The sequence below is a fragment of the Lissotriton vulgaris genome, chromosome 7 (assembly GCF_964263255.1).
Source record: "Lissotriton vulgaris chromosome 7, aLisVul1.2, whole genome shotgun sequence".
NCBI classification, from domain to species: Eukaryota; Metazoa; Chordata; class Amphibia; order Caudata; family Salamandridae; genus Lissotriton; species Lissotriton vulgaris.
In genome coordinates, this window is record NC_141695.1 from 112,782,934 (window position 1) to 112,808,750 (window position 25,817).

Sequence of the window (25,817 nt, forward strand, 5' to 3'; positions counted from 1 at the left end):
AATGCGACCATAGATATGGTCGTCTTCTGGACCCAGGAGTTCACTATTCTTCTAACTGCATCCAGTTGTAGTGAGTTGATTTACCTCAAGAATATTGATGTTGTCGGTCAGATTGCGACTCACTATGATTCCGAACTTTGTGAACTGACATATTAGTACATAGGTGAGTTCATAAAATTATTTTCCAATTGCAAAAAGTCAGTGCTCTAATTGTGCCCACTTTCTACGTGAAGGAAAATTTGAACATCTAGCTTGGGTGTTTAATGTTTTTCAAAATTCGATGTAATTGTCAAATATTCTTGTTCTTGAATATGATTTTAAAATGAAAGAAATAGCCGGGTTTCTGGTAAGAGGGAACTAGGACAGAAAAGCTTTGTTTGATCATTGTTGTGAGTGAGGGCTTGAACACATTTACAGAGGCCAGTTTAAGATGTCATCTGCCCAAATGTTGAAGGCATCAGTGAAGAAGACCCTCTTATAGGGAGGAGGCAGAGTAGTCCATGAATTTGATTGGAAAGTTGGGATCTTTGCCAGAAAGCTGTATGGAATTGTGATTTATGGGGGAGACTCTGGAGACTGAAAACAAGAAGCAATGCTTCAAAGGGCTCCTGGAGGAAGGTCAAGAATGGAAAACATGTAGGAGTTGCAGTAGATGATGTCGAGTACATCACCCATTGTTTCAAGCTGATACTGAAACTTTATAACAAGTGTTACACAATACCAAAAACAACACATGGATGGGACTTGAAAGAAGATCACTTAATTTTGTTTGGAAAAAAACATGACCATATTTCTATACACCTTTATCCTAAAGGAGTGGAGGACAATATGCTAGGACTTTTACAAATTATTAGACTGCCTACCTTTTCTTCCACACAGATACAAACACCTGAAGTCCATAAAGTTGACCCATTGGCTGCTTTATTCTGCATTCGTTTTTTTTACACGAGACAGAACAAGCTCTTCTTCACATTGTGACACCCACCCTCTCCCTCCCCCACCCAGGCAGAGCACACCCTTCCTGTTTGATCAGAAGATGATACGAGACCTCCTCTTGGCCTCGTCAGTTGCTTTCCTGCCCAAGTCCTAGAGATGAGGGACAACATCTGTGCAGGTCACATCTGAGGACTGTATTTGCGCAATAACAGTCAGAGAAAATCTCTCCCACCCAGCCTGGGGATGGCTGACCTCACGTATGTCGACGTGAGATTTTCTAAGACGAAGCGGGCACCCCTAACCTCCCAAGAGTACCAGGAAGGTAAGCATGTTCTGTTATTTGTCAAGTATTGATGGACGTACCTTAAAATTTTTGGGAAAAGCTTCGAAAATATTTTGCAAAATTCTATAGGTTTGCACCCTTTGTCCTGAAGTTGCTCGTTTTCTAGCCAATGCTTTAAGTCTGTGTTTTTGTCCTGAAACCCCTTGTTTTTCATCCTATTTCTGTATCTGATAGATTTATTAGTTATATAATTTGACATTCTTCATCGCTTCCGGTTTTTTCATACTTATCCCTACTTCAGTCCTACTTCGCCTGTCCCGATGCATCGATTCAGTGTGAAACAAGGGGTGTGTAACGTTACTATTATATATGAGCAAAGCCTTTTTTGTAAGAATTTATCAAGAAAATTGTCAATAACTGTTTGCGAATTGCAGTTGTTTCTGAAAATGGATGTGCTGTTTTGACCGAAATCAACATAAAACTATTTCTCGGAAATGTTGGGTGCCTTTTTTTCGCAAATTTACTTAAAAATGATGAGCGGCTCACACTGAAATTTCAATCACTGGTGGAAACTGTAGCAATCACAGGAATTACAGTTCAGTTTCTGAGAGAAAAACTTCTAACTTTCTCTAAAACTATTGGTTGTTCGATTCTCTGCACCTGTGTGTTTCGGATGAGTGTTATCTAATTAGGTGTATGTCATTTTCCCCCCATTTTTGTAAGCTATACACATTGCTCTTTAGAAGTTATTCCCCATTCCATGTTTCCACCATTGGTAACTCGTTGTTCATGCTAAATAGTGTCAATGTATTTTTTAAATGTTTTATCCATGTGCATCTGCTGGCTAGAAATCTATGGCCCAATCACTGATCTCTGTTTATATGTTTTCTATCCAGAGACAGTCAAAGATTGCAGATTGTTCAGTGTTTTTAGGAACCATTTGAGCCCTATAATTTGAAGACAGAAACACCATGTCACCTATGTTTAAAACTTCGTACAAAGATGCCCTTTTTGGTCTAGCCCTAGGGCATTCCTGTCCTATTTTATACATTTTGCTTATGATTTGAACATGGCATCCAGTTGGTTGGTAGATTGTCTGCTTCTCATTTCCACTATTTTCCCTCCATGCAGAGACAGACTGGCCATTGGCACAGCAAGGGGGGGGGTGGGTGGGGGTGGGGGGGTTGGACCTCTTTGGGTCGCACACATTTTAGAGGCTCTTACCTTTGGCCATTGCGGGCGGCAAATGCAGGAATCGGCAGCAATCCCCCCCCCCCCCTCACTCTTACATGCGGCTGCTGCAGGGTGGCAAATGCAGGGACCACCAATGGTGGCCAAATGTCCAGCTACGCCATTGAGACTGGCCATTCTCTACTCTGGAAGATTAAGGGGCTGTTGTCAGAATAGGATGGGCTGCAATGACCCAACCATGCCCCTGTAGCCCTCATCTTGTCATGGCCTCCTGCAGGATGAGGCTGGTTTGAAAATGTTTGCCAAGTCTGATTTTCATTTCTACTCCAGCCTCGTTTTGGTGCGATTCCATTCATACATTCATAATCACCATCACCATTGTCACTCGCTATCATATAAATCATGAGGGCCCCTGGCTTGAGACCCATCAACTGGGTCTGCCATGTAAGAATTTCTGAAGCTCTTCTTCAACATTGGCCCAATGCCTGAACTGCAGGAGTCATGCTAATCTTCAACTGGGCTTAATTTGTTGTCATGTAGATTAATTAAACAGCACCAAAGCTATTAGTGAATGAAGGGGCATAGGTATAATTTTATCCTTAGTCGCAAATGCTGCGATTCGCTGAAAAGCAGCGTTTGCGACAAAAAATTCAGAAAATGCGATGTGTTATTAAAATCGCATCGCAAAATTAAGGAATCACAAAATTTGCGATTCCTTAATTTTGCGTAAGCATTTAAGGAATCGCAAATTGTGATTCCTTAAATGCTATGTATCAAGCATCCAAGTTGTGCGATTTCTTCTTAAGAAATCGCAAATTACCGCCAACTTCAAGTTGGTAGTAATTTGCGATTTCTTTTACAAATGCACTTTTTTGCATTTGTAAAGGTGCCATGTGGTGCACATACATGCCCTTAGGCATGTATGTGCGCCATATGCGCGCACATGTTCGGGGGTACATCAGGGTGTCCTTATGACACCCTTGCACCCTTGAAATTATTCTCAATTAGCAATTCTCAAATTGCGAATCGCAAATTGAGAATTACTTCACATTCATTCCTATGGGCCTCCTGGCCCATAGAAATGAATGGGAAAGTATTCCTTAAGTGTGATTTCGCAATTTGCATATCGCAATAAAGGAAGACTAAGAAATCGCCAAAAAATAGCGATTTTCTACACACATCCTTTTTGCAATTCTCAAATAGCGATCCTCTAAAAATCGCTATATTCGAGAATCGCAAACGGGGGTTTTCATACAAATGCCCCTTAATCTTTATTGGCCCATCCATTAAAGATTGACCACTCTTGTTGGATCTGCTCAAAACTTAACTTATTAACAGAATTCTGAACCTGCCAAACGTGCCAAATTTCTTGCAGAATCTGAAAACACTATCAAATTTATTAACAAATGAACAATTCATTGATCCCCCCTTCGGAGTTCCTCTCCTATGTCCCCCTCCTACGTCTCTGCCAATATTCATGCAAATCCAGCAAACAGTGCCATAGTTATTATTTAATCAATTTTTTTGGTGCCTTCTTTAACTTGCCCACCCCGACTCCATTGGATCTGTACAAAATGACAATACCTGTGCTGGGTTAACTTGCCAAATGCAACTCACATTTCATGCGGATTCATCAAATAGAGCAAAAGTGATTATGAAATTAAATATTTAATCCCCATGATGGATCAGCACAAAACTAGATACTAATAGAAAACCAATCCTGCTATGCTTCTATCAATTGGTTTCAACACGTAGTACCAAATGTACAAGTAAATAATACTTCTGTCCACCACCCTTTTAATGGGCCCCCTAGGTGAATCTGCATGAATTTGAAAATTAGTAATATCGAGTTTTAAAATGCCAGCAAGGGATTTTGTTTATGAGGATAATTTCCAGATTTCAGACTTGCATCTTAATTTCATATATAAGTCTGTTCAATCAAATTGGTATCTGATCTGATTACAATCAAACTATCTAACAATCAATTAGACAAGGAGACCATTCAAACGATATGGTCTCTGTATCACTAGTATTCGCCCAAGCCCGTAAGGGTATGTTGGGTCTCCCACCTTCATTTATCTTTGAATTTGAAAATAGCAAGAAAAAACTCCAAATACTAATGGGTTCCAAATACCATGCATATTCATCATATATGTGCTAAGGTTTGAAAGAATTAAAACTTTTTGTTTTAACCTTCAGAATACACAAACATTTTAACCCTTTCAAGCACACATGGCACATTTTCCAAATGCTAATATCTTAAAAACAAGAGAATGGATGTTCATTAAACCCAAAAAATAATCAGTTTTGAGATATGTTTGTGCCTGCCAAGTTTGGTGTAAATCATGTCAGGCTTTAGGGCTATGGGTGAGAGTGGAATTCCATACTTTGCTGTCATCTGTATTGCTGTTTAATGAATCTGTGTCAAATGTGACAAGTAATTATCAAGTGATACCCAGTGCAAATATATCAGGTTTCATGAAGATCCAATGGGCATTATTCACAATGATAAAGTGGCACACACTTTGGCAGAGACTTAGCACATTTAACCTTCTTTTAGTGGGGTTAGTTTCCAGCAGATCCACCAATGAGCGGCTGAGGTAATAAGGAAGGGGCCTAAACGTATTCAAATACTATTAACATTGGCACAGTGTGCTGAATCAGCACACACTTTGGTGAAAGCTTGGAATGTTTGCTTTTTGACTGGTATGTACCAGCTCATCAGGAGTCATAGGTGGGTGTCGTATGTGAGGTCATAAACAGTATATATACATAGATGTATGCACTATATTTACTGAGAAAAATAAAGGTTAGAATAACATTATAGTTAGGTACATTTCTAAGTGACAGCACTAATATTTCGAAATATTGAAAAACACAGACATTTGCCAGTTATTGCCAGCAGCATAAATTATAACTTGCACCCCTGCTATGCACTGCGTATTACCTCATATACAACATTACTCATCGCAAGTTCCAAGACATCATTAATGACTTCACCCAATGAGTATGCTAGTCTGTTATATAGCTTAAATAGTTGTCAAAATTAATTTACTACCTAATTTTTCACAGCTTGGATTCAGTTAATGTGTGTACGTTTTTACAAACCCCATCTGCTTCTAATGCACATCACTATGTAGAGGTATTAAACACTTTCTACCTTTTTTCATTCAAGAGTAACTCTATGTGCAGGTGACAGTTGACATGTGTTCATTATACTTCAGACAAGTTTCAAGGGTTCTACAGAAAAAGTTTCCTGCAAGAGAAAGATTCTTTGTAGTAGATACTAACTTGTGTATGCTGCCTTGAGGCATTAGAGAGAATCTTGTCAGTGGGATAATTTATACTTAACATAGAAGACTGTGTGTACCAGAAACTTAGATATGCACCTGTTGTAATTATGCTAGAATAGATGAGCTATCTGAGACGTTTTTGCTACATTGTGAAGGGAGCTGGTAGTATTTTCTTTAGCACCTTCAGATTGCGGTTATTTTTAGCACATAGTGTTTTTTAAAAAAAACTGTTGCATAGAGTGTATGCTGTTCTTAGTATTTTTGTATCATATTCAGTAGTGCACTTCTCATGAGAGTTTCACAGTCTGCAGACAGTGTGATAGAGCGTAAACTGCTTACAGTACCTACATTTCAGCTCATATCAACTTCAATTCTTAATGTAGGTTTGGTGCGTGTCAAGTGTTTGAGCTGTCCATAGTAGGGCATGTTTTTAAACTTGCATTCACTATTTTGGCTTTATGTCAGCAATTGTACAGATATTGAACACTGCAGTCAATGAGTGTATTTTGTATACCTGTGGTCAATTACTAATTTGATCTATGCTACCTGTAAAGCTTATACTCTAGGCTCAATGTTGCATTTACCACTTGTTTTTAATATCTAAGCAGCATATTATCAAGCCCCAGCAATAATGATCGCTGAGTGCGCTTAGCACGCTTTAAATAATCGCCGGCTATCACTGGAATATATCACCAAGCTAGCGCTGTATTATCAACGCTTAGCGCTATGGCGATAAATATAGTCCAGAGATAGCGGGGTTTTCCATGGAACATCGCTGGTTTTCCAGCGATGTTCCATGGAAAACGGTGATACCTTGATGATAAGGCCTGTTGTTTTTGGCCCACAATCCATCTCCCATGTTAGGTATGCCTTAGCCAGGAATTTAACAGACGTTAAATTCCTGTGTTAAGGCATAGTTAATGCAATTTCAAATATCACTACCCCTCGTTGATAATATCGCAAAACTGTGTATAGCAATATTTCCCATGGAGTTTTGTCAGGCACGCCTTCTTTGCATCTCAATAATGATGCGATGTGAGCCGCGTTGACAATGGGCGCTAAAGCAAAGAAACACGCACTAGCGTGTCCTTGTTGATAATGGACTCCAAAGCGGAAATGATATTATCGCTGCCCTTTGATAATATGCCCCTAAGTAAGTTGTTTTTGCGATGGTAGTAGTAATGGGTGATTTTCTCCTGAACTTTTTTGTACTTAAAGTCAGACCTAAAATATTCTGCTAATTTATAGAGCACAATGTGTGAAAGTGAAGTGTAGATGATCTCATCAGTGATGTCGTCAATGATTTATTCTATGATGTCATCAGTGATGTTGTACATGATGTCATAGAACATCTCATGTGTGAAGTTGTATGTAAGGTTATAAGACATGCATGGCGGGGGCACAAGTTATAGTTAGTGCTGCTAACTATAACTGGTGAGTTTCGGTGGTGTTTTTTATTCAAAACGGTAATATCACTAACAAATTCATCTAACTATAACGTTACTTTAACTTTTGAGTTTTTTCACTAAATTTCAAACATTTTTCTTAAATTAAAACAGATCTTTTTATCATATCTAACTATAACATTACTTTAACCTTTGTTTTTTTCAGTTTATTTCAAGGTTTTGTTTTGAGAATACTTATTTTTTAAGTGTATGTGGGGTAGAATAGCTGCATAAAAAATCCTGTGTGCATACTTCTGAAAGGGAATTGGTTTTCTATTGTCTCTTAACAGGAAAGGGTGCACACTTTGCAAAATGTCTCTAAAAAATGATGCTTGGGTAGAAAACTGAGTACTACAACAATATTGACCACATATTTAGGTCAGTGTTTTAATTTTTTCACCTCTCGCCGATTTAGAGACAATAAGGTTGTCTTAGGTGAAGGACATCTATCTTTGTGCATATTAATTTTTATTCTGTTTACTTTCTTCACACTATGGACTGGATGATAATCCTTGTCTCTTGTTGACAAGCACTGAAAGAAATACCAAATAATAACATAACATGGCTGGGACCACCTTCTTTTCTTCACATCTATCACAGGTGTCTGATGAATAATATTATAACATTCTGTACACTTTGGTATGTCTATGTACCTTCTTCCTTCCTAGGGATTAAACAATGACATCTTTTGACTACAAAATAAATGTTTGAAAATGTGTTGTAAATATCTGTTTTTGTATATATATGATAATAGCCTTGAAGAAGTCACTGTGTGATGAAACACATGTTGCCTGTTTGTCCTTGGATTTAATACACGTTACTATCTACAACCGTTGAAGTCTGTCGTCTATTTTCTATGAAGATTCTTGTGAATTTCAAGATTTGTAACTAATGTTTATAACTATTGTTGAGAGTGCTTTGGTATTATTCACACTAGTGTGTAGGGAAAAGTTCTCCTCTCCACAAACACCTATCTCCAAAACAACATGGAGTGCAGTATGTGGTTAGCAAGGAGAGGCCTCTCTGCTGACACCACTCCCTAGATCAACAAGGATATGCAGAGGCATCTTGAAAGGGAGTGTCCTGACTGCTAACTGCTCTCTGTGCCAAAACCTCTCTCTTGTATCAGAGACCCCTATACTAAAGCATGGACAAGGACTGATTTCTTTACTGACACTTCACTCATGTATAACAAGTCACCATAGCTACAAAATAAAATAATTGGATACTCCATTACCAAGTCTGTAGGATAAAACATATACAAAGTATCATAGAGATACACATACATGCAGCACCATATTTACAGTATGCCAGTTGTAGTGAATATTGCAAAACTATAAAATAATTTAAATGCATAATAAGTATTAAGCAATGAAATCAATAGTAACTTTAAACACTTTTATTACATCAAATCAAATTAACAGCAAAATATTACTACAAGTACATTTAAACTATATGAACAACTACTAATCAAACAAAACAAACAAGTACATAACATGTACCATTGTTCTCTGATGCTCCTCAAAAGGTGCTAATGTTTCCCCTTATTTTACTTTTATTTGCCTACTGGATTTTGATACACATAGCACTTCTTTTCTAGTCATTTAGCAACCTTAGCCTGCCAAAGAGTCATTAGTTTTTTGGTATATCAGGACAGGCTAAGTAGCAAAAACATATCAGCATATCAGCAAGTAGATAAATTACAGTTAACAAAGCCTAGATTTTGAGTTACTTCATGCCGCTGAACTGCACAACTGCACTTCCACTTCCTTCTATTCTCAATGCACTGTGTCTGAAGAGGTAGTTATTGCTGAACAGAACAATAGACCTCCAGAGGCAAGTTTCCATTTTCCCCTGAAAAAAAGATAAAGAAAAAAGGATAAAAGTTACATACTAATCAATAATTCATAACAGTGATACATCACTATATTGTATAAGGTTTGCTACATTTTTCATACACAATTACATATTTATGTTTAGTACACCAGAAATGTGTTATTTCCTTTTTCCTAAAACTTTCCACACACTCAATCGATCTATTTTCGTATTTTTGCAATTTAATTATAACATGTCATGTGACCTGCTTCCATAACAGTTTAATACACTCTAATATAGTGGATGGGATAACATCCACTATTGACAAATTAACCCATCAACAAAACTCTAAATGAGTCCATTAGTCTTGGTAAACATCATCTTCGACAAATGACCATTAATATTCAACAGTGAAGAATGAAATCAATGTAGTCATTGTTTTTTTATGTGGAAGTGAGCCCTGAGATTGCATATTTTAGATATATCAGCCCTGGAATAAATCCAGCACCACACTTGGCCCTTTCATAGAAAATAATGGAGACAGGGACTTAAAATAAAACCTCGTAGGAAATAATGTTAAAGTCAATAAAGTTATTATGGACTAGATGTACAAATAATTTTTCCTGTTACAAATGGTCTGTTTCACAGAATCTGGCTATTTGTGACAGGCAAAAAATGCATTTTGAGATGTACAAAGCCCAAATTGTCACTCAGTAACTTGTTACAGAACTTCAATTTGGGTTTTGCAATTCGATATTAGGAAGTGGCGTGTTAAGGGCTTACCGCCCTAATACCAAATCGCTGTGCCATGTATGAAATGTGGTCACCAATCATTCACTTTTTACCACCAAATTCAATTTGATGGTAAGCTTACCCTTTGAGAATGGCTGTAAAAATATTTTCTAGGAGCAGGCAGTAGTCTCACGGACCAATGCCTACTCTTCAAAAATGAAACTGAAAAGTTTCAGTTTTCTTTTTACAATACATCCGGTCATCCTTCCTGTGGTTTTTGCGCTTAGCAATAGGTCACAAATCAACCTATCTCATGTGTATTAATGAAAGAGAGGTCTGAAAGGAGAGGCCAGACCCAGGATATTAATGAGATAGGACTTTTTAGGACTCACTGGGAATCACAAATTAAACTCAATAGAGTTTCGCACATTTGGAATTGTGATTCCCTAATTGCAATTTGCATGGAATAACAATTAGGAACTCACAATTTTTAATGTAGGTACATATGGCCTTTTACCTTTAAAAAAGTATATCCATTTAATTTAATTTAAAAATATATATAAATTAAAAATCTATATTATTTTATTATAACATTTTTAATAACCATTTTTGGATTTACAATTAGATATATTTTATTTTTGATTCATTAACAAAAACAAGTAATTTACTTTAGATGGATTTTTTTTACTAATTTTTTTAAAAAAAGTTTTGTTACCTAATTTAAACAAATTCTATTTTGTATTCAAAATTAGGTTAATAGTGCTGTAGAATACATTTTTAAATACATATTTTCTATGACTCTACATACATATATAAAAATGCCATAAACATATTTTTCCTTTTACTGTAACAGTGGAAGATCCTTACCCTAATGGTGGAGACCTCCACCAAAGGTAAAAAGTTACTAGTAGCAAATTTATGTTATGTTTTGTTAGTAATTACTTGTAGAGTGCACATACACCGGGAGGTTTCATGGCACTGTCTCTAGCGAAAGGCCGAATCAAGCAGGAATTACCGTTGGGATTGCGTAAATAGCCAGGTTTTTAGCATCTTCCTGAATCCTAGGAGATTATTACATGATCGGATTTCCAATGGAAGGGAGTTCCATAATCTGGGGGCAAGGGTCACAAACCTGCGACCGCCCTGACGTTGAAGCTTGAAAGTCGGGGTGGCCAAGAGGTGGAGGTTGGCGGAATGAAGGTTGCAGGAGGGGGTGTACCTAGGAAGGAGGCTTTTGATGAATTGGGGGCTGCGGCCGCAGAGGGACTTAAAAGTGAGACAGGCCGTCTTAAAGGCAACGCGTTGGGAAGTTGGAAGCCAATGGAGTTTTCCTAAAAGGGGTCTACCAGACTGCCAGCGAGGTTGCTGGTGAATTAGTCTGGCCGCCTGGTTCTGGACCAGCTGAAGGCGTTTGCTAAGGAAGAGTGGAAGGCCCAGGTAAATAGAATTGGCATAGTCCAGGAGTGACAGTACCAGGGCTATCCCGACCTGGATCATGGCCGAGTGGGTGAGCATGCGGCTGATCTTCCTGATCTTACGGAGCTGGAAGAAGCAGGAGGACACAACCGCACCTACCTGGGAATTCAGGGAGAGGCCATTATCTATGATCACCCCTAAGCTTTTGACCGATGGTGATGGGATGGGCGAAGGGCCGAATTCTAAAGGCCAATAGTGTGTGCCCCATAGGGTTAGGCTGTTACTGTTCAGGACTATCTCGGTTTTACCGGGGTTCAGCTTCAGATGGTTTAGGTCCATCCAATGGCGATTGTGGAGCATTGTCCCCTGAAACTCCTGAATTGATTTGGGGGAATTGTCTATCGTGAAGATCAGCTGGCGATCATCTGCATAGTTGAAAGTGATGGTTTTAAATTCCTTCAGGGACTGAATCAGTGGTATTAGATATAAGTTGAACAGTAGGGGGGATAGTGAGCATCTCTGGGGGACCCCACAAGTAGTGGAGAGTTTAGGACCTGTGAAAGGGTCTAAATGGACCGCTTGGGTGCGGTCGGTGACAAAGGACCTGATCCAACTATAGGCCGAGTTGTGGATGCCGGCCTGTTTGACACGGTCCAGTAAGATGGCCTCATCGACCGTGTTAAATGCAGTCGAGAGGTCCAACATAACCAGGGCCTGTGGAATTCCTTTGTCTGCATTTCCTCGTAAGGCATCCAGCACTGCAACACTGACCGTCTCAGTGGAGTGGGCAGGGCGAAACCCTGCTTGATGAGGGTCTGGGTAATCAGACTGCTCCACGAAGTTGGACAGATGAGCAGCTACATTAGCTTCAAGGACTTTAGCCAAAAAGGGGAGCAAGGAGATCGGCCTATAGTGGGAGGGATTTTAGGGGTCCGCTCCTGGTTTCTTTAGGAGGGGGACTACGACTGCCTCCTTGAAGGCTTTCGGGACCCTGCCTTGGGTTAAAGATTAATTTGGGAAGGTCAGTATAGGGAGTGAGTGGATCGAAAAAGCGTCCTTTAGAACATGCGGGGGACAGCAGTCCCTCAGAGAACCTGATTTTACCCTGTCCAATAGAATCTGCAGGGATTGCTCATCTATGAGTGGGAATTGGTCAAGGGTTTGAGAAATGGGTATTGATACCAGAGAGTCCTATGTGGGACAGGAGAGAGGGATACTGGCTTTAATAGTAGCAATTTATTTCCAAAAAGTATCTGTTCAGGGTGTCGCACAGATCTTGAGTGTCCACGGGTTTTGGGAGAATTCTTTCAGCATTGGATAGCTCGTTCACTATGGCGAAGATGTCCTATGATTTGTTGGTCGATTTTGCTATTTTAGCCGAGAAACAGGTGGTTTTGGCTGAGATAATAGCTTTTTTATACTCTTTGAGGGCAATTAAGTATAAGCGTTTGGCTTCCGGGGCATAGGCCCGTCTCCATTTTCTCTCCTTTTGGCGGAGGTCTAGTTTTTGAATCCTACGCTCAGGAGAAAACCATTTCTGGGCTTCAGAGCGGAGGGAAATTGTGAACTTTTTAAGTGGTGTATGTTTGTTGCTGGCTGCTATTAGCCTGGCTGACATATTAGCTTCAGCTAGGTCCACATCTGGATTGTCTGCGGGGGTAGAGCTAATCAGACTGTCCATAAATGTTTGTTTATCAAGGGAGTTCAATTTTCTAAGTAGCCCCCCTCGGGAGCAGGGGATATACTGCGAGTAGGGGTGGAGACAGTACAGCTGATTAAGTGGTGGTCGGACCAAATGCAAGGTGATATAGTGGGTGTAGAGACCATGAGGTTGGTAGTCCAAACCTGGTCCAGGGTGTGGCCTTTTATGTGTGTAGCTGAAGAAATGTGAGGGGTGAAGTTGAGATTAGAAAGAAATTCCAAGAGTTCGGAGGCAACTAGTTACTAGTAGTACATTTACACTCATATACTTTTCTAACCCTGTTTTAGGGGGTTTTAGGGGGTAACTTTATACCCTAAAATGGTAAATATCCAAAAGTAGTATAGTTACTACAAGGTGTGAGAGTAAATATACATGTGTAGATTTACATACATTTACATTTACATTTGGCAGTAGGGGACTATGTATTTGGTAATCCTATGGTAATCTTATGCATTGACATATCATGTGAGCTGGTAGATTGACCATTTCAGCTGCCTACTATTATTGATCTTCTCCAAGTGGCTTCTAACCACCACACCCTTCGATAGTTAATTACTCTTTCAATATTGGAAGTCTTATTAATCATTAAAACATTAAGCATTAATTTATAGAAAATTCCACTGCATAGATATTTTTTTTCTATCTGCAACATTTCTCTCATTTTATATTTCCAACAAAATCTTGATGTTTCTGCTAACCATCACCTTTGCAATGATGATAATCTAATCATGTATTTTTCATTGGTCTGTTGGTAGGGGTGACCTATGCAGATCTGAATTTGATTCAACAACCCAAAGGCACAGGTATGTCTTGCTGCAGAGCAGTAACTTCATCATACTGTGTGATGGCATAAGCAGTGCTGTAAGGTAACTATAACTGCAAAATTTCAGTGGTTTTGTGTGTCAAATCCGAGCCTAACTATAATAGTCCTGTCAACTCAAGTTTTTTAAATTAATTTCAACTTTTTTTAATTCTAACTATAACATCCGTGTAACCTTTGTTTTTTCAGGGAAATTCTATGATTTTAATGCTATTTCCTAACTATAATGTCTCTACACCCTTTGGTTTTAAATACATTTTATTAGCACATTATACAATTTAAAACAAACAATTAACAAATAAAATAACATATTTACCTTTTGATATATCACCCATCAAAAAAAAAAAAAAAACATTAAATCAGTTATTTTAGTGTCATATCTCTCTGGAGACAGTCTTTGCAACAGAGCTCCATTGTATAATTTTATTTCCTACAAAAGAAGAGAGTTCCAATGTTGAGATCTGTTCTGCTGAAGATAGACAACAATGTAAAGAACAGGACGAAGAAGAAATAAAATTAGCACTTCCCAAAATGCTTCCAGACCAATATATACAGCAATAAATTCTCAAGAAATAGTTTGAACATGTGGTGACACGGCACAGCATCTGTTTCAAAACACCTGAAAACCATACATACTATGATGTATGAGAGGATGGTAGGAGAGATTTAAGGTGGTGCATTATCATCAATAGTTAGACCATCTGTGAGACCCTTTCCACTTGAACATAACACACAAGAGAGGGGGGAGGGCCCAAGGGGATGTTTAAAGACCCCACACTACTATAACCCCTTAATACAAACTATTACAACAGAAAATAGTAGTGGGTCTATCGAACAGTTGGCTCAAGTATGTGTCTGCAAGGTAGAATTGAACGACGTCAAAAATTGAGCATCTTTCCTGTGTGGAAAAATACCCATCAGTTGCCGATCCTGGGCGCCCTGTTCATCATTTGGGTTTCCTTCACACCGGGAAGGTAGGTTTTAGGCCCATAGTAATGAAGGAAATGGAAACCTTTTTTTTTTGTTCTCATATATCAGGGTAAGGATGGACAACTCAAGAGCAGTGCATGTGTAGAGTGAAAGGGTGTGAACTGTGATGTGAACAGATAAAATTGGGTAATAGAAAGGAAAACAAACTTTAATAAACACCATTCTATTCCTAATGTAAAAAAGTGTGCAATGCTAGTGGTTTTAACAAATAGCCACTAGACTTTATATGTGGTCAACATGTTTCTGCAGACTAAATTATGGATCCTCTCAGGTATCCTGCTGCTTTCTTCAGGACCTTATTCGCGACTGCTCATTAAAAAGTAAATAGATGAGGAAACTATCACCTGGGTATTTCAGTAGTACATCGTTCTCCTACCTTTTAGTGAAATCCAAAGGATCCCAGTAGAGATGTGATGTCCATGCAGACACATACAAAAAAACAACAACCAACATATCAATCAGTCAGTTAGGTTACAATATACCAAAGTTACATGTATTAGGTGAATCGTTACAAAATCGAAAAATAGTGGCTCACAGAGTACACCACACTTTCCAAGCTTAAAGTGATTACTCTGACTCACCAAAGTTGTAGGAGAGAAACGCTCCACCCACCTGGCCACAGCTAAGGTACATGGAGCCCCGCACTGATGAGCATAAGAAAGGAAAACATATTAAATGTCGGGTTAGTATGACATGTCAGAACACTGACTTCATTTTACCACCTAAGAATCAGCAAAAACATCCTGTGACTTCACCTAAGTATGTTCGTGATATTCTAATGTGCTACTTAGTTTCAAAGAGCCTTTTCTTTGTATGGTGACCACAAATAACTTCGTGCTGTTTTTATGTGTCTCATCGTTGTAAGTAGCACATTGTTACCATAAACAGCTTCCTGGGCTAGAACACCTCGCTACCAAAATCGGCTCTGTTCGCTTTCTCATGTTCATTCAATGAACCAACCACGGAGTCCCGTTGTTGTTGGTAGCAGATTATTATCTTTTCTCTAGCTAGAACACCCCGTTTACTAAGAGTTGGCTCTGCTTAATCTCTCTTGTTTGTTAAGTGCACCGAGCACTTTCTCATGTCCGTAAAATGATCCGAACACGGAGTCCCATTGATGTTGGTAGCAAATTATTATCTTTTCTATTTAGCTAGAGCGCTCCGTTATTAAAGTCGGCTCTGTTTGCTCTCTCTTGTTTGCAAACAGAGCCGAGCACTATGGCAGCAGCCGCCTTTCTATCTGAGCAAACTCTTTACCCGGCTAGACGTCCACCAGCAGTCAAATGCGAGAACTCTCTCTACCACTTGACCAGATACTTACCATTCGCGCTGTTTCAGCAAAATTGCAGGACACGGGGGCTCATTGTCCGAAAGTGGAACCAAATAAATGTTGACCACTTTATGGCTGTTGTGAAGAAGCATGATTCTTATTTGTTTTCACCTCATCCTTTCATTACTCTTTGAACACAAGCAGACATCTGAAAAGCAAATATAGAATACATTTAGCTTCCCATTACATACTATAAGCAAGTGAATAACTACATAAGTAGTTATATCAATGCATAACAGACTGTGTAATTGTCTGAGTATGGGTGTATAAGTGGGTATATAAGTGGCTGCAAAGACTGGTAACTGGCTGGGTTAGTGAGTGTGTGGGTATGAAACTGTGTGTGCAAACATCTCATTTAGTAATGGATAAATAAGTGATGCATGGGTTTGTGAATGTATGTGTGAGTGCCTCTGTCAACGTCTGACTGAGTGTGTTAATGGCTGTACGGTTTTGTAAATAGGTATGTGATTGACTGTATGGCTAGTCACTGAGTATATAACTAGATGTATGGGTGGGTAAGCCAATGTGTAAATAATTATCTGAGTGCTCAATACATGAATGAGTGTATAGCTGCATGAGTGGGTGAAACAGTACCTTATGAGTGGAAGTGGATGTATAGGAGAGTAAATGGGGTTGTGAATGGTTTATGGGTATGTAACTGAGTGGGGTCTGTCAGTCACATTTTGTCTATATCAGAGGTGGGTACATAGGTGCATTTGTAGGAGTGTACCTAGGTGTATAAGTGCCTGCCTGACTGAGTGAGTGGGTGCAAATTACAAATTATTAAATTACATAATAAAGGCAAGCACCCACATCTAATTTTTAACACATTCATCTATAATAACACTATATCTTCATTATAAAAATTCCTCTTCCTCCTTTGCTCCTCACTATATTTTTAGTTATTATTCTAATCTAAGCTCCCTTCACTTTTGCGTTTTAGTGTAGTGTCTAGAAACCTCACATTTTCTTTCTGCTTAAATACACTCACGCCATTTCCTAAAATATATTTTTCGATAGTACAACCTAATTACAATACCTCTAAAATCTCTTTGGTGTTGTCCAACTTATATTGTAAGTTCTGTTAAAATCTGTTTTCCACTGCAAATCTCATGTCAGAACAAGGGCAATCCTCCTCCACTCTCATTAGAAAAGTACCTAAATTTCTAACCTTCCCCTTGTGCTTTTACTCATACTCCTATACTTAGCAAATTACAAACTTCCGTTGATTGTTTTTTTATACAACCTATACATGGTTGCTCATTTTTAACCCTTTCCATGTTTTCTGTATAGATTGTTTTTTGCGGATCCGGGGATCCACCGCTGCACTCAGCGTGGCCCCAACTTAATCCATGGCAGATCCACAAATTAATACTGAAACCCTTAAAAGCATTCAGCAATCTGCTAGTAATGCTTTTCATCTATAGGTTATTTTACTCAATTACAAGGCATTACGGGTCCGATTCACAGAACTAACTTAAGACAAAATCCTAAACTTACTACTTTTGGTATTCACAGAAATTAGGATTTTGTCTTAAGTTTGTTTTAAGACAGACTTAAGACATACTTAAGTTAGGATTTTGTCTTAAATCTGTCTTAAGACAAACTTAAGACAAAATCCTAACTCCTGTGAATACCAAAAATAGTAAGTTTAGGATTTTGTCTTAAGTTAGTTCTGTGAATCGGGCCCATACTCCCTACTGAGCAACGTTTGTGCACCAGTCTGCTTTTGAGTTTCACAATGCAGTCTATTTTGTGTCACCCTCGAATCTTTTCACTTTGTGTCTACATAAACCATGCAGCAGTCTCTGGCTAGTAGTAGGTCAAAAGTTCACAAGAATTTCTCTAGGATGCATACTAGCCTCAAATTAAACAGTAGCAGGTGTGGTTGCCTGTTTGCAATTTCAAGCATATCCCAAACAACAGATCTATTTTTATCTTTCAAAGCCATGTTACTTTGTCCTGAAAATCACTGCCTAATCTTAGTTCCCTGCACATGTATTCCATCCAATCAATATGTTCTTTCATAATTTAGGTGTTTTCCTCCATTTTAAATAATTTTGATCTTCAAAACTGCCTCATTCTACCGCAGCCTTTTCCTGTGTACTTCTCCTGCTTGTCTCCAAAATGGTCAGAGTGTGGATTGTAGGCCATAGCTTTGTGTTTTGGTCCAGTGAGAGTAATAGAAAGAGTGTCATTTACAGGGACCTAGGTTTACCCAATGGAGACATTATTGGGTTTCTCAGAGAGGGTTAATGTGGCATCGAATACTGCCTTTGATTCAAAGCATTGTGGGCTGCAAACATCCAGACCTCATGATTGTGTACTGTTGTGGTAATGACCTAGGTACAATTACCGGGGTAGGACTGGGAACACTAATGAAGAATATCTTTGTTAAATTAATAACTCTTTTCTCACATACTGCCTTGGTGTTCTCCAGCATTTGCCAAAGACAGAAGTGGCAGTGGTCAACCAAATTCAGTCCACAAATAGAGAAATCCAGAAAACATGTTAATAAAACTATTTCTTCATTCCTCTGAGACAACCACATGGGCTCTGTACCCCACAACAACTTACTCTTCAATATGAATGAAATATATTGAAAAGACGGAGTCCATTTCACACACATAGGCAACATTGTTTCCCTCAACAATTTAACAGACTGCATACTGTTCTATGTGTCATTTTCATGTACACATCATAAACACAAAGGTTTTTATCAGTGCCAACCCATTGCTACTGCCGAAACGCATCTTTCATGTGTTACTGTTTCTGGGGAATTTTGATTCATTAAATGGTTTTATTCCCCTGACTTTGAGTGCCTGCTCTCTTTCTTATTGAAGTTTGGAGAGGTGCTGTTAGGAATATTTAGAGGTTGTGGGGGTGCTCATATCAGAGCACCACCAGCGATAAGATAGCACACCAGCATACCGTAATTCTCCCTTTATACACACACACATAAACACACACAGTAATGCTAAGGCCAATTTATTGAACAACTGTAAAATCCATTCTTCACAGACCTCACTTTTTGATCCAGCTGCCACATTGTAAGTATTATCTGATAAACAAGAGGGATTCTGGAATTGGGAAAAGTCCAGCCTGAACTGCCAGGACAGGAAACACTTTGTGACACATTTGTATACCACTGGCAGGTGGCTTGCTCGCTTGGATACCCAACCGCTGACAGTCCTGTGCTAATCTAAGGCTGCTCGTGACTTACTCATGATCAACTCAGCTCTATATTTGGTGTTTCTGACCACGGCGGACACTGAGGTTCCACCTCTAGTTCCGGTACACAGACAATTGTGTGTCTGCAACAGATGGTTTGTCTCCGGTGAGTGCATTGATCACATTTCAGTTGGACCAAACGTTAGTTTTGGATTTACTAATGGAGGATGAGGAAGGATATACAACTTTACACTTTCTTGGAAGGAAGAAGCCTGCAAACGAAGGTATGCACATTTTAGTTACATTTTTGATTATTCATGTCATCTTTGCAGGGCTTTAACATTGAACCTCCTGTATCTTGAGAAGTGTCTCGTCTTACCATAAACCCTGCAGAGTAGAGAGGTCCTCTCGCCTCCTGTGTTACTATGACTTGTGTTACAGTAAACTCTACTGGGAGCTTCCACTCTCAAAACGTGTACATGTAGGTAGTATTAACTTTTGTTTTGCAGGTTTGACTGTCTTGCACAAGAAGAGCATGCTTTGATCATGTAAGGTTTAGGGAATCCTCACATCCTGTGCACCTATACACCTAGTGTAACTGTAAAATCTATAATTTAGGTGGCATTATGTCCAATGCCATGGTTCTATGACTTGGGCCCCTGCAAGCTCTGTGGGCAGGTAGCTCTCTCATTCTTTTACTATATGACTTCTGATACTCAGACCTCTTTGTGGTATTGATCCACTGGGTGCCACAATGACTCAATGATTTTTGTTGTCCTTAGTTCTGCCATGCAGTGACCTTCTTCTCATCCTTGTGCCTCTGTGACATGGGAGGCCAATTTATGTCTAGGAGGGCAAGTCCCATGCCAGATTTTCAGGATTGCTGCTGGCTATGTAAATACGTTCCATTTATATTGCTTGTTGTGTAGTTTTGTTTTACATGGCTATCCTGCAGATCTGTCACACATACATGGCACATTGTGTCTAAGCCAGGTTTTTCTGCTTGTTTTTTTTCACTTTTGGATCACTATATATGTACAGTGACAACCTGCCGCTAGTACTGGGAATCAATGAAATATACATTTCAAACCCATTGTAATGCACCAGTAAGTAGTCTTACTGCGACAGAAAATAGTCCGGGGCACCAAAAGAAAAGAGTCCCATTTCTGAATAAGCTAACTTAGAAAGATATTTTTACAGATTTTAACTTGTAAAGTCATGCATGTGTTTTGCAAGGTATGGAAAAGTGAATGGATTAGAACTTGCTGCAGCCAATGCTTGTTTTATTATCATAGAGGTCAAGGGTAAAAAACGGCCTACAACACTATAAAACTGATCCAAAAACAGCCAAAAAAACTGCCCACAAAATAGCATATTAGACTAGCCCTTCGGGTACTGCCCTATAGGCCAATCGAACCCCAAATAAGAGCAGGGACCACACCTGTAGTGTCTAGCAGATCCCTACCCTAAAATCCTAGATGAATGCAATGCATCTTCGAAAGCTGCAGGAACAATTCCTCAATATGTGGAAATATAAACAAAAAGGTTCTTCAGAGTGGCGGATGTAAAATTTACATACAGATTTTAAATTTATTTCCCATCTGAAATATTACATGCCTATGCCTGCCAATATAAGTGAGTTAATAAGATATTGTCACTGGTGAATTAAATACCTCACACTGTATGAAAGCACTGGGCACCTGTCACACACTTTATTATGCTCAATTTCTTTACAGCTAATTACTTAATCTACAGGGTAGTATGGACTCCTCAAAGAAAAACAAGGGGGGCGAGTAGAGAGGGTATGAGAGATAGATCCACCCTCCAATCATCAACTGTAAATCAACCCAAATTAAATGGGAAAAAGATCTAGCAAGGGGGTAGGGTTGGCTCTCCTAATCACATTGGATGGGAAAAAGCCTACAGGAAAGAGAAATTTCTTTCTAGAGTCCCCTCACTCACCAGGGTTTCCCCACGGTTACATGCTTCATCATTTGGGCCATCCCAGCCCTCTACGGACTGAGGTGTGCTGCGACTTGCGAAAAATACGTAGGAGCACTTATTGGAAGACTATGTGTAGTGCAGAGTTGTGGTGTAGTGGGTTTAGTGAATTTAAAAAATGCCTTTCTAGTGGGCGTGAAAGAATGTATTATTGCTCCTAGATAAGTTTAGCTAAAATGGGGTAGTACCAGGGATCCTAACTATAATGTGCTAGTGATTCCGGGTATGTGTCAACCAGTTTCGAGCGTTCCCCAAGCTCTTCCTCAGGACCACACAGGGGCCAGCCCTGTGTTTGCCACTCCTAATAAACCATAATTTGGTGCAATAAACAAAAACAAATTGTGGTGTTTAAACGCTGCAACTAATAAAGCATGCGTTAGTTTTATGCATACCATCCAGGCGTGTCACATAGTATCTGTTGTAAATAGAAAAATAAAGAGTTAAAGAACCCCCCTTTCTCTGATAGGCATGGTGGGTATGCATTCATTCAGTATATGTGTCTTGCATTATTAGTGAAAACAGTCCTCCTGAACAATATGTGCACACATTCAGCTCTGCTTGCAGTTTTAACCTAAATATGAAAAGAGCATGCTGGAATAAAGTGTGGCTTGATTGGTTGTATCATGGTATAAGTAATAAACACACAAAAAACGTGACTACATGACATACATGACACAAAACATAAATTGGAAGTAGATTCCTCCAGTACATACTTCGATTTGAGCAAAATTGTGCCCCATGGACCGTGGGGGGCAAAGGACTCCCGAACCTGTGTCTGGAGAAAGGCAGATACACGTAGTAAAATGCGGGAAAACTCAGATTAGAAAACAGAAAGGAACCCAACTTGGCTCCGTTTCTGGTTTGTCTGAGTATGTGGTTAAAGCCTGTGGGAGCAAAAGGTTGTTCACTTACTCGTGATTGAAGTGCGAGGTCAATACCTAGATTCGTCTCCCCACTGGACTGCATCTTGCTGTGTTGGTGGGAAAGGACAACGATCCAGGCTTCTCACGTAGATACTACGTGAGAAGCCTGGATCGTATGTATAAAACGAATGCATGCTTTATTAGTTGCAGCGTTCAAACACCACAATTTTTTCTTTTTTATTGCACCAAATTATGGTTTATTAGGAGTGGCAAACACAGGGCTTGTCCTTGTGTGGTCCTGAGGAAGAGCTTAGGGAACTCTCGAAACTAGTAGACACATACCCAGAATCACTAGCCCATTATAGTTAGGATCCCTTGTACTATCCCATTTTAGCTATACCTATCTATGAGCAATACAAATAATTTTTTCACGCCCACTAGAAAGGTATTTTTTAAAGTCACTAAACCCACTCCACTACAACTCTGCACTACACATATTCTTCCAATAAGTGCTCCTACGTATTTTCGCAAGTCGCAGCACGCCTCAGTCCGTAGAGGGCTGGGATGCCCCCAATGATGAAGCATTCCACCGTGGGGAAACCCTGGTGCGTGAGGGGACTCTAGAAATACATTTCTTTTTCCAGTAGGCTTTTTCCCATCCAATGTGATTAGGAGAGCCAACCCTACCCCCTTGCTAGATCCTTTTACCATTTATTTGGGTTGATTTATAGTATGGACTCCTGTCAGCTGAGCTCACAATCATACATTAATCTCAGAGGACCTGATTTAAAGTTGGTCTGATCATTGCCCTTGTTTAGGCATGGTTTGGGTTAAGGAGTTTGTATTTAGTTAACACATCCAGATGCGTTAATGACCTCAAGCTTTGTCAAATATGGTAAATCAAACTTTCCCAAATTTAACAGGGATAACATATATGTTATTGACCCCACTATGTGGATTTTTATATGTTAACCACCAAAACCTGCATGTTACTTATTCCCCACATACTTGTATTAGGTGCTATTTATTGCACCTGATGAATAATATACCCAGTGGTATAGCTATTTACCATGTGTGATAAATAGTATCAACACTCGTAATCAGGCCTAAGATTATTTACTCAGACTCTGGTCCAATCATGCTTAGATGTTTACCTGATGCTCCTCACTCTCATAAATACTGCAATTTTCATATTCCAGTAGTGCCCGGCATGGATCTGTGGTGGCAGGGTGGGGAGGCCTGGGAGGGAGAGGGGTGGGATGAGGGGTAAATATAAATAAAACTCAATTTACCTCCTCTCCGTGTTCTCCCTCGCCGTGTCCTCCTTGTCACTCACTCATCTGGCCGGAACAAGGCACAGGAAACACCCAGGCTCACGCTCCCCTGAGCCAATCACAATGCTGTATTGCAGTGTTGTGATTTGTCTGAGTGCCAAACAACGGCGCTAAGAGTGGGACAGGGAACATGGGCGTGTTCTCCATCCAGGCTGTAAAGCATCCTGGGTAAAGAGCACGCTAAGTGCGCATGAATGTTTGGCTGGCCCAAGAGGGCTGGCCAAACATTCATGTGCACTTAGGAGGGAACACCACTCCTCCCCTCCCCTGCTCTGTCAGCAGAGCAGTCTCATCCTGCTTGGAAAAGATACCATGCCTGCAACAGCAAAAAATAAATTGATAATAACTTTTAGTGATTATCATTACATTTTTCCTTCCACTGCTTTAAATCAGTACAGCGACACTCCTCCCCATTAGCGGAGGAGCTGTACCTGTTATATTCATATAACATTTATATTCACTTATTCCAAGAACTTTTTTACATTGCATGTTCTCAAAAAGCCCTGAAAATCCGATGTAGGTCTGGATTTTAGAGTTTAGAGGTATTCTTCAGGGAAATTCTTTTTCATATGTCATCTATTCTGTTATTTATTTGAATGCAAAGAACATCTGGTATAATGTGGTCCAGCATTGCCATCAAAGGGTTCGGGTTGTATAAACCATGAGGCAGGAGGCTTTCGATACTTTGAATTGGTTTGGCTGGGAATATAAAAGCCAGATAATTGACGGGACGAAACATCATTTGAAGACTATCTGGTGACCAATACTGATAATTTGAAATGCAAACTATTCTGTACTGTCTTGCTGATTAAAACAGTATAGGAAATGAGTTACCTTCATGATTTTCCTATACACACACACTTACAAACACACATGCCATGTTGTAGCCCGGTAATTTCACACAGGTAGGCTGACGCAGAAGGGGCTCTGCAAGTGTTTGTGCTGCACATGGCGAGGCTTTATAATATGAGTAGTTTGTATGGATAAATGGAAAATCTGGGATTCTTTCCTTTTTTTTTCCGCATATGACCTCCGTAGCTACTGCCACCTCTCAACCTGAACCACCATTTGTAGCAGATAGCTTTTTGTGGATACTTAGTCTCAGCTGATATATTCTAAACGGGGAGTGCCCGTTTATACTCAACTTGAGCTGACCCAGAGGTATTAATCATTGGAAGATTTCCTAAATCCAGGTTTAACAAGTTTAAATCGATAAACTAGCATCTGCACTCTCCTCAGGGGATGGTCATCTAACCAATTCCAGAACAGCCCAGGATCAGTCCTGCCCCTAGAAAGATTAACCCTCTGTTCTATGGCTCGATGGTATTTAACCAAATTCCACCAATCATTCCAACTAGGAGGCGTTTCCTGTCGCCACAACAGGCATATCTCCCTCCTTGCTAACAATATAAGGTAAAACACCAATTTGCATTGGGACCCAGACTGAGGTTGTATCCCACCAGACATAGCCACCACACCAAAAAAAATAGAATTGGACTTACCTCCATTTCTACACCCAGAACCCTCGAAATGGTCTTACCGACATCCAATCAAAATGTGTCTATTTTGGACAGGAGATAAATATATGGATATCATCCGCACCTCCAGCAGCTTGCTACACCTCCACCCTTCACTTTAGAGACCTTAAAGGGGGTCCAGTATATACTATGGAGTGTGAAGAAATTACTTCTTCTGAGAGCAGCAGATTTAATCACTAAATACAACATGTCAATAGATACTTGCCATCACTCCTTCCATTCTTCGCCTGGCAAGTAATTCTCCCGACCCCGTATGGCTTGTCCATTCTTCTTTCTGCTGCAGCTAGAAGATAGGTATATCATAGGGCAACTTCTTTCTTGCCCAGGGATTGATTTTGCAAATCATACTCCATATCATCATCCAGACTACACGACCAACTTTGAGATTTACACCATAACGAAAGCTGGCAGTACTTAAATCTGGACAGAGTTCCAGAAGTGGTTTGATTCCAGAACTCAAAAGGAAGACATTTGCTGTCCTCTACCAGGTCCCCCTATACTAAGACTCCTGCCACTTTTAGTGGGTAAGCTAGGGCGTCTAAAAGGCACTCCAGCGTTCCAGGAGAGTCCCACACCGGGGCCTATTCGCTATAGTAAGAAAGCCCCAGACAGACTCAACAATCCGACCAAAGTTTGGCCGCCATCCCCAGTGGTTTCAGCAAAAACCTTTTCGTAGAATTTGGGGGAGCCAAATTTATACATAAAACCAGATTCCCCTACCCCCTCCAACATGGCATTAAACATAATACCAATCAGAGAATCATCCGGGGAATGCAATAACATCCGGACGTTTTTTAGTTGATAAGCCCAACAGTAAAGCTGAAAGTCAGGTAAACCCATACCACCCTGTGTGAGTTTGCGCCTAAGTTTTTTCCAGGACAGTCTTATCCCCTTTCCTGCCCAAATAAAAGAGGAAATCCTACCCTGGATTTTAAGGATCTCACCTTTTGGAAATTT

At 39.7% G+C, this 25,817-nt stretch overlaps 1 protein-coding gene across 3 annotated transcripts in view; it reads left to right on the plus strand.

Moving 5' to 3' along the window:
• Positions 1–1,065: 1,065 nt before the first annotated feature.
• Positions 1,066–25,817, plus strand: part of LOC147700940 (natural killer cells antigen CD94-like) — a 145,631-nt gene continuing 120,879 nt past the window's right edge. The window contains exons 1-2 of one of the 3 annotated variants that reach the window (XM_086928547.1): positions 1,066–1,258; positions 13,569–13,616. In XM_086928547.1, the coding sequence (XP_086784673.1) occupies positions 1,180–1,258; positions 13,569–13,616 (127 nt within the window). In that variant the 5' untranslated portion in view covers positions 1,066–1,179. Of the gene's footprint in view, positions 1,259–10,555; positions 10,589–13,568; positions 13,617–19,304; positions 19,409–25,817 lie in introns of those variants that run through there. The other 2 variants (XM_086928548.1, XM_086928549.1) reach the window with 2 other exon arrangements.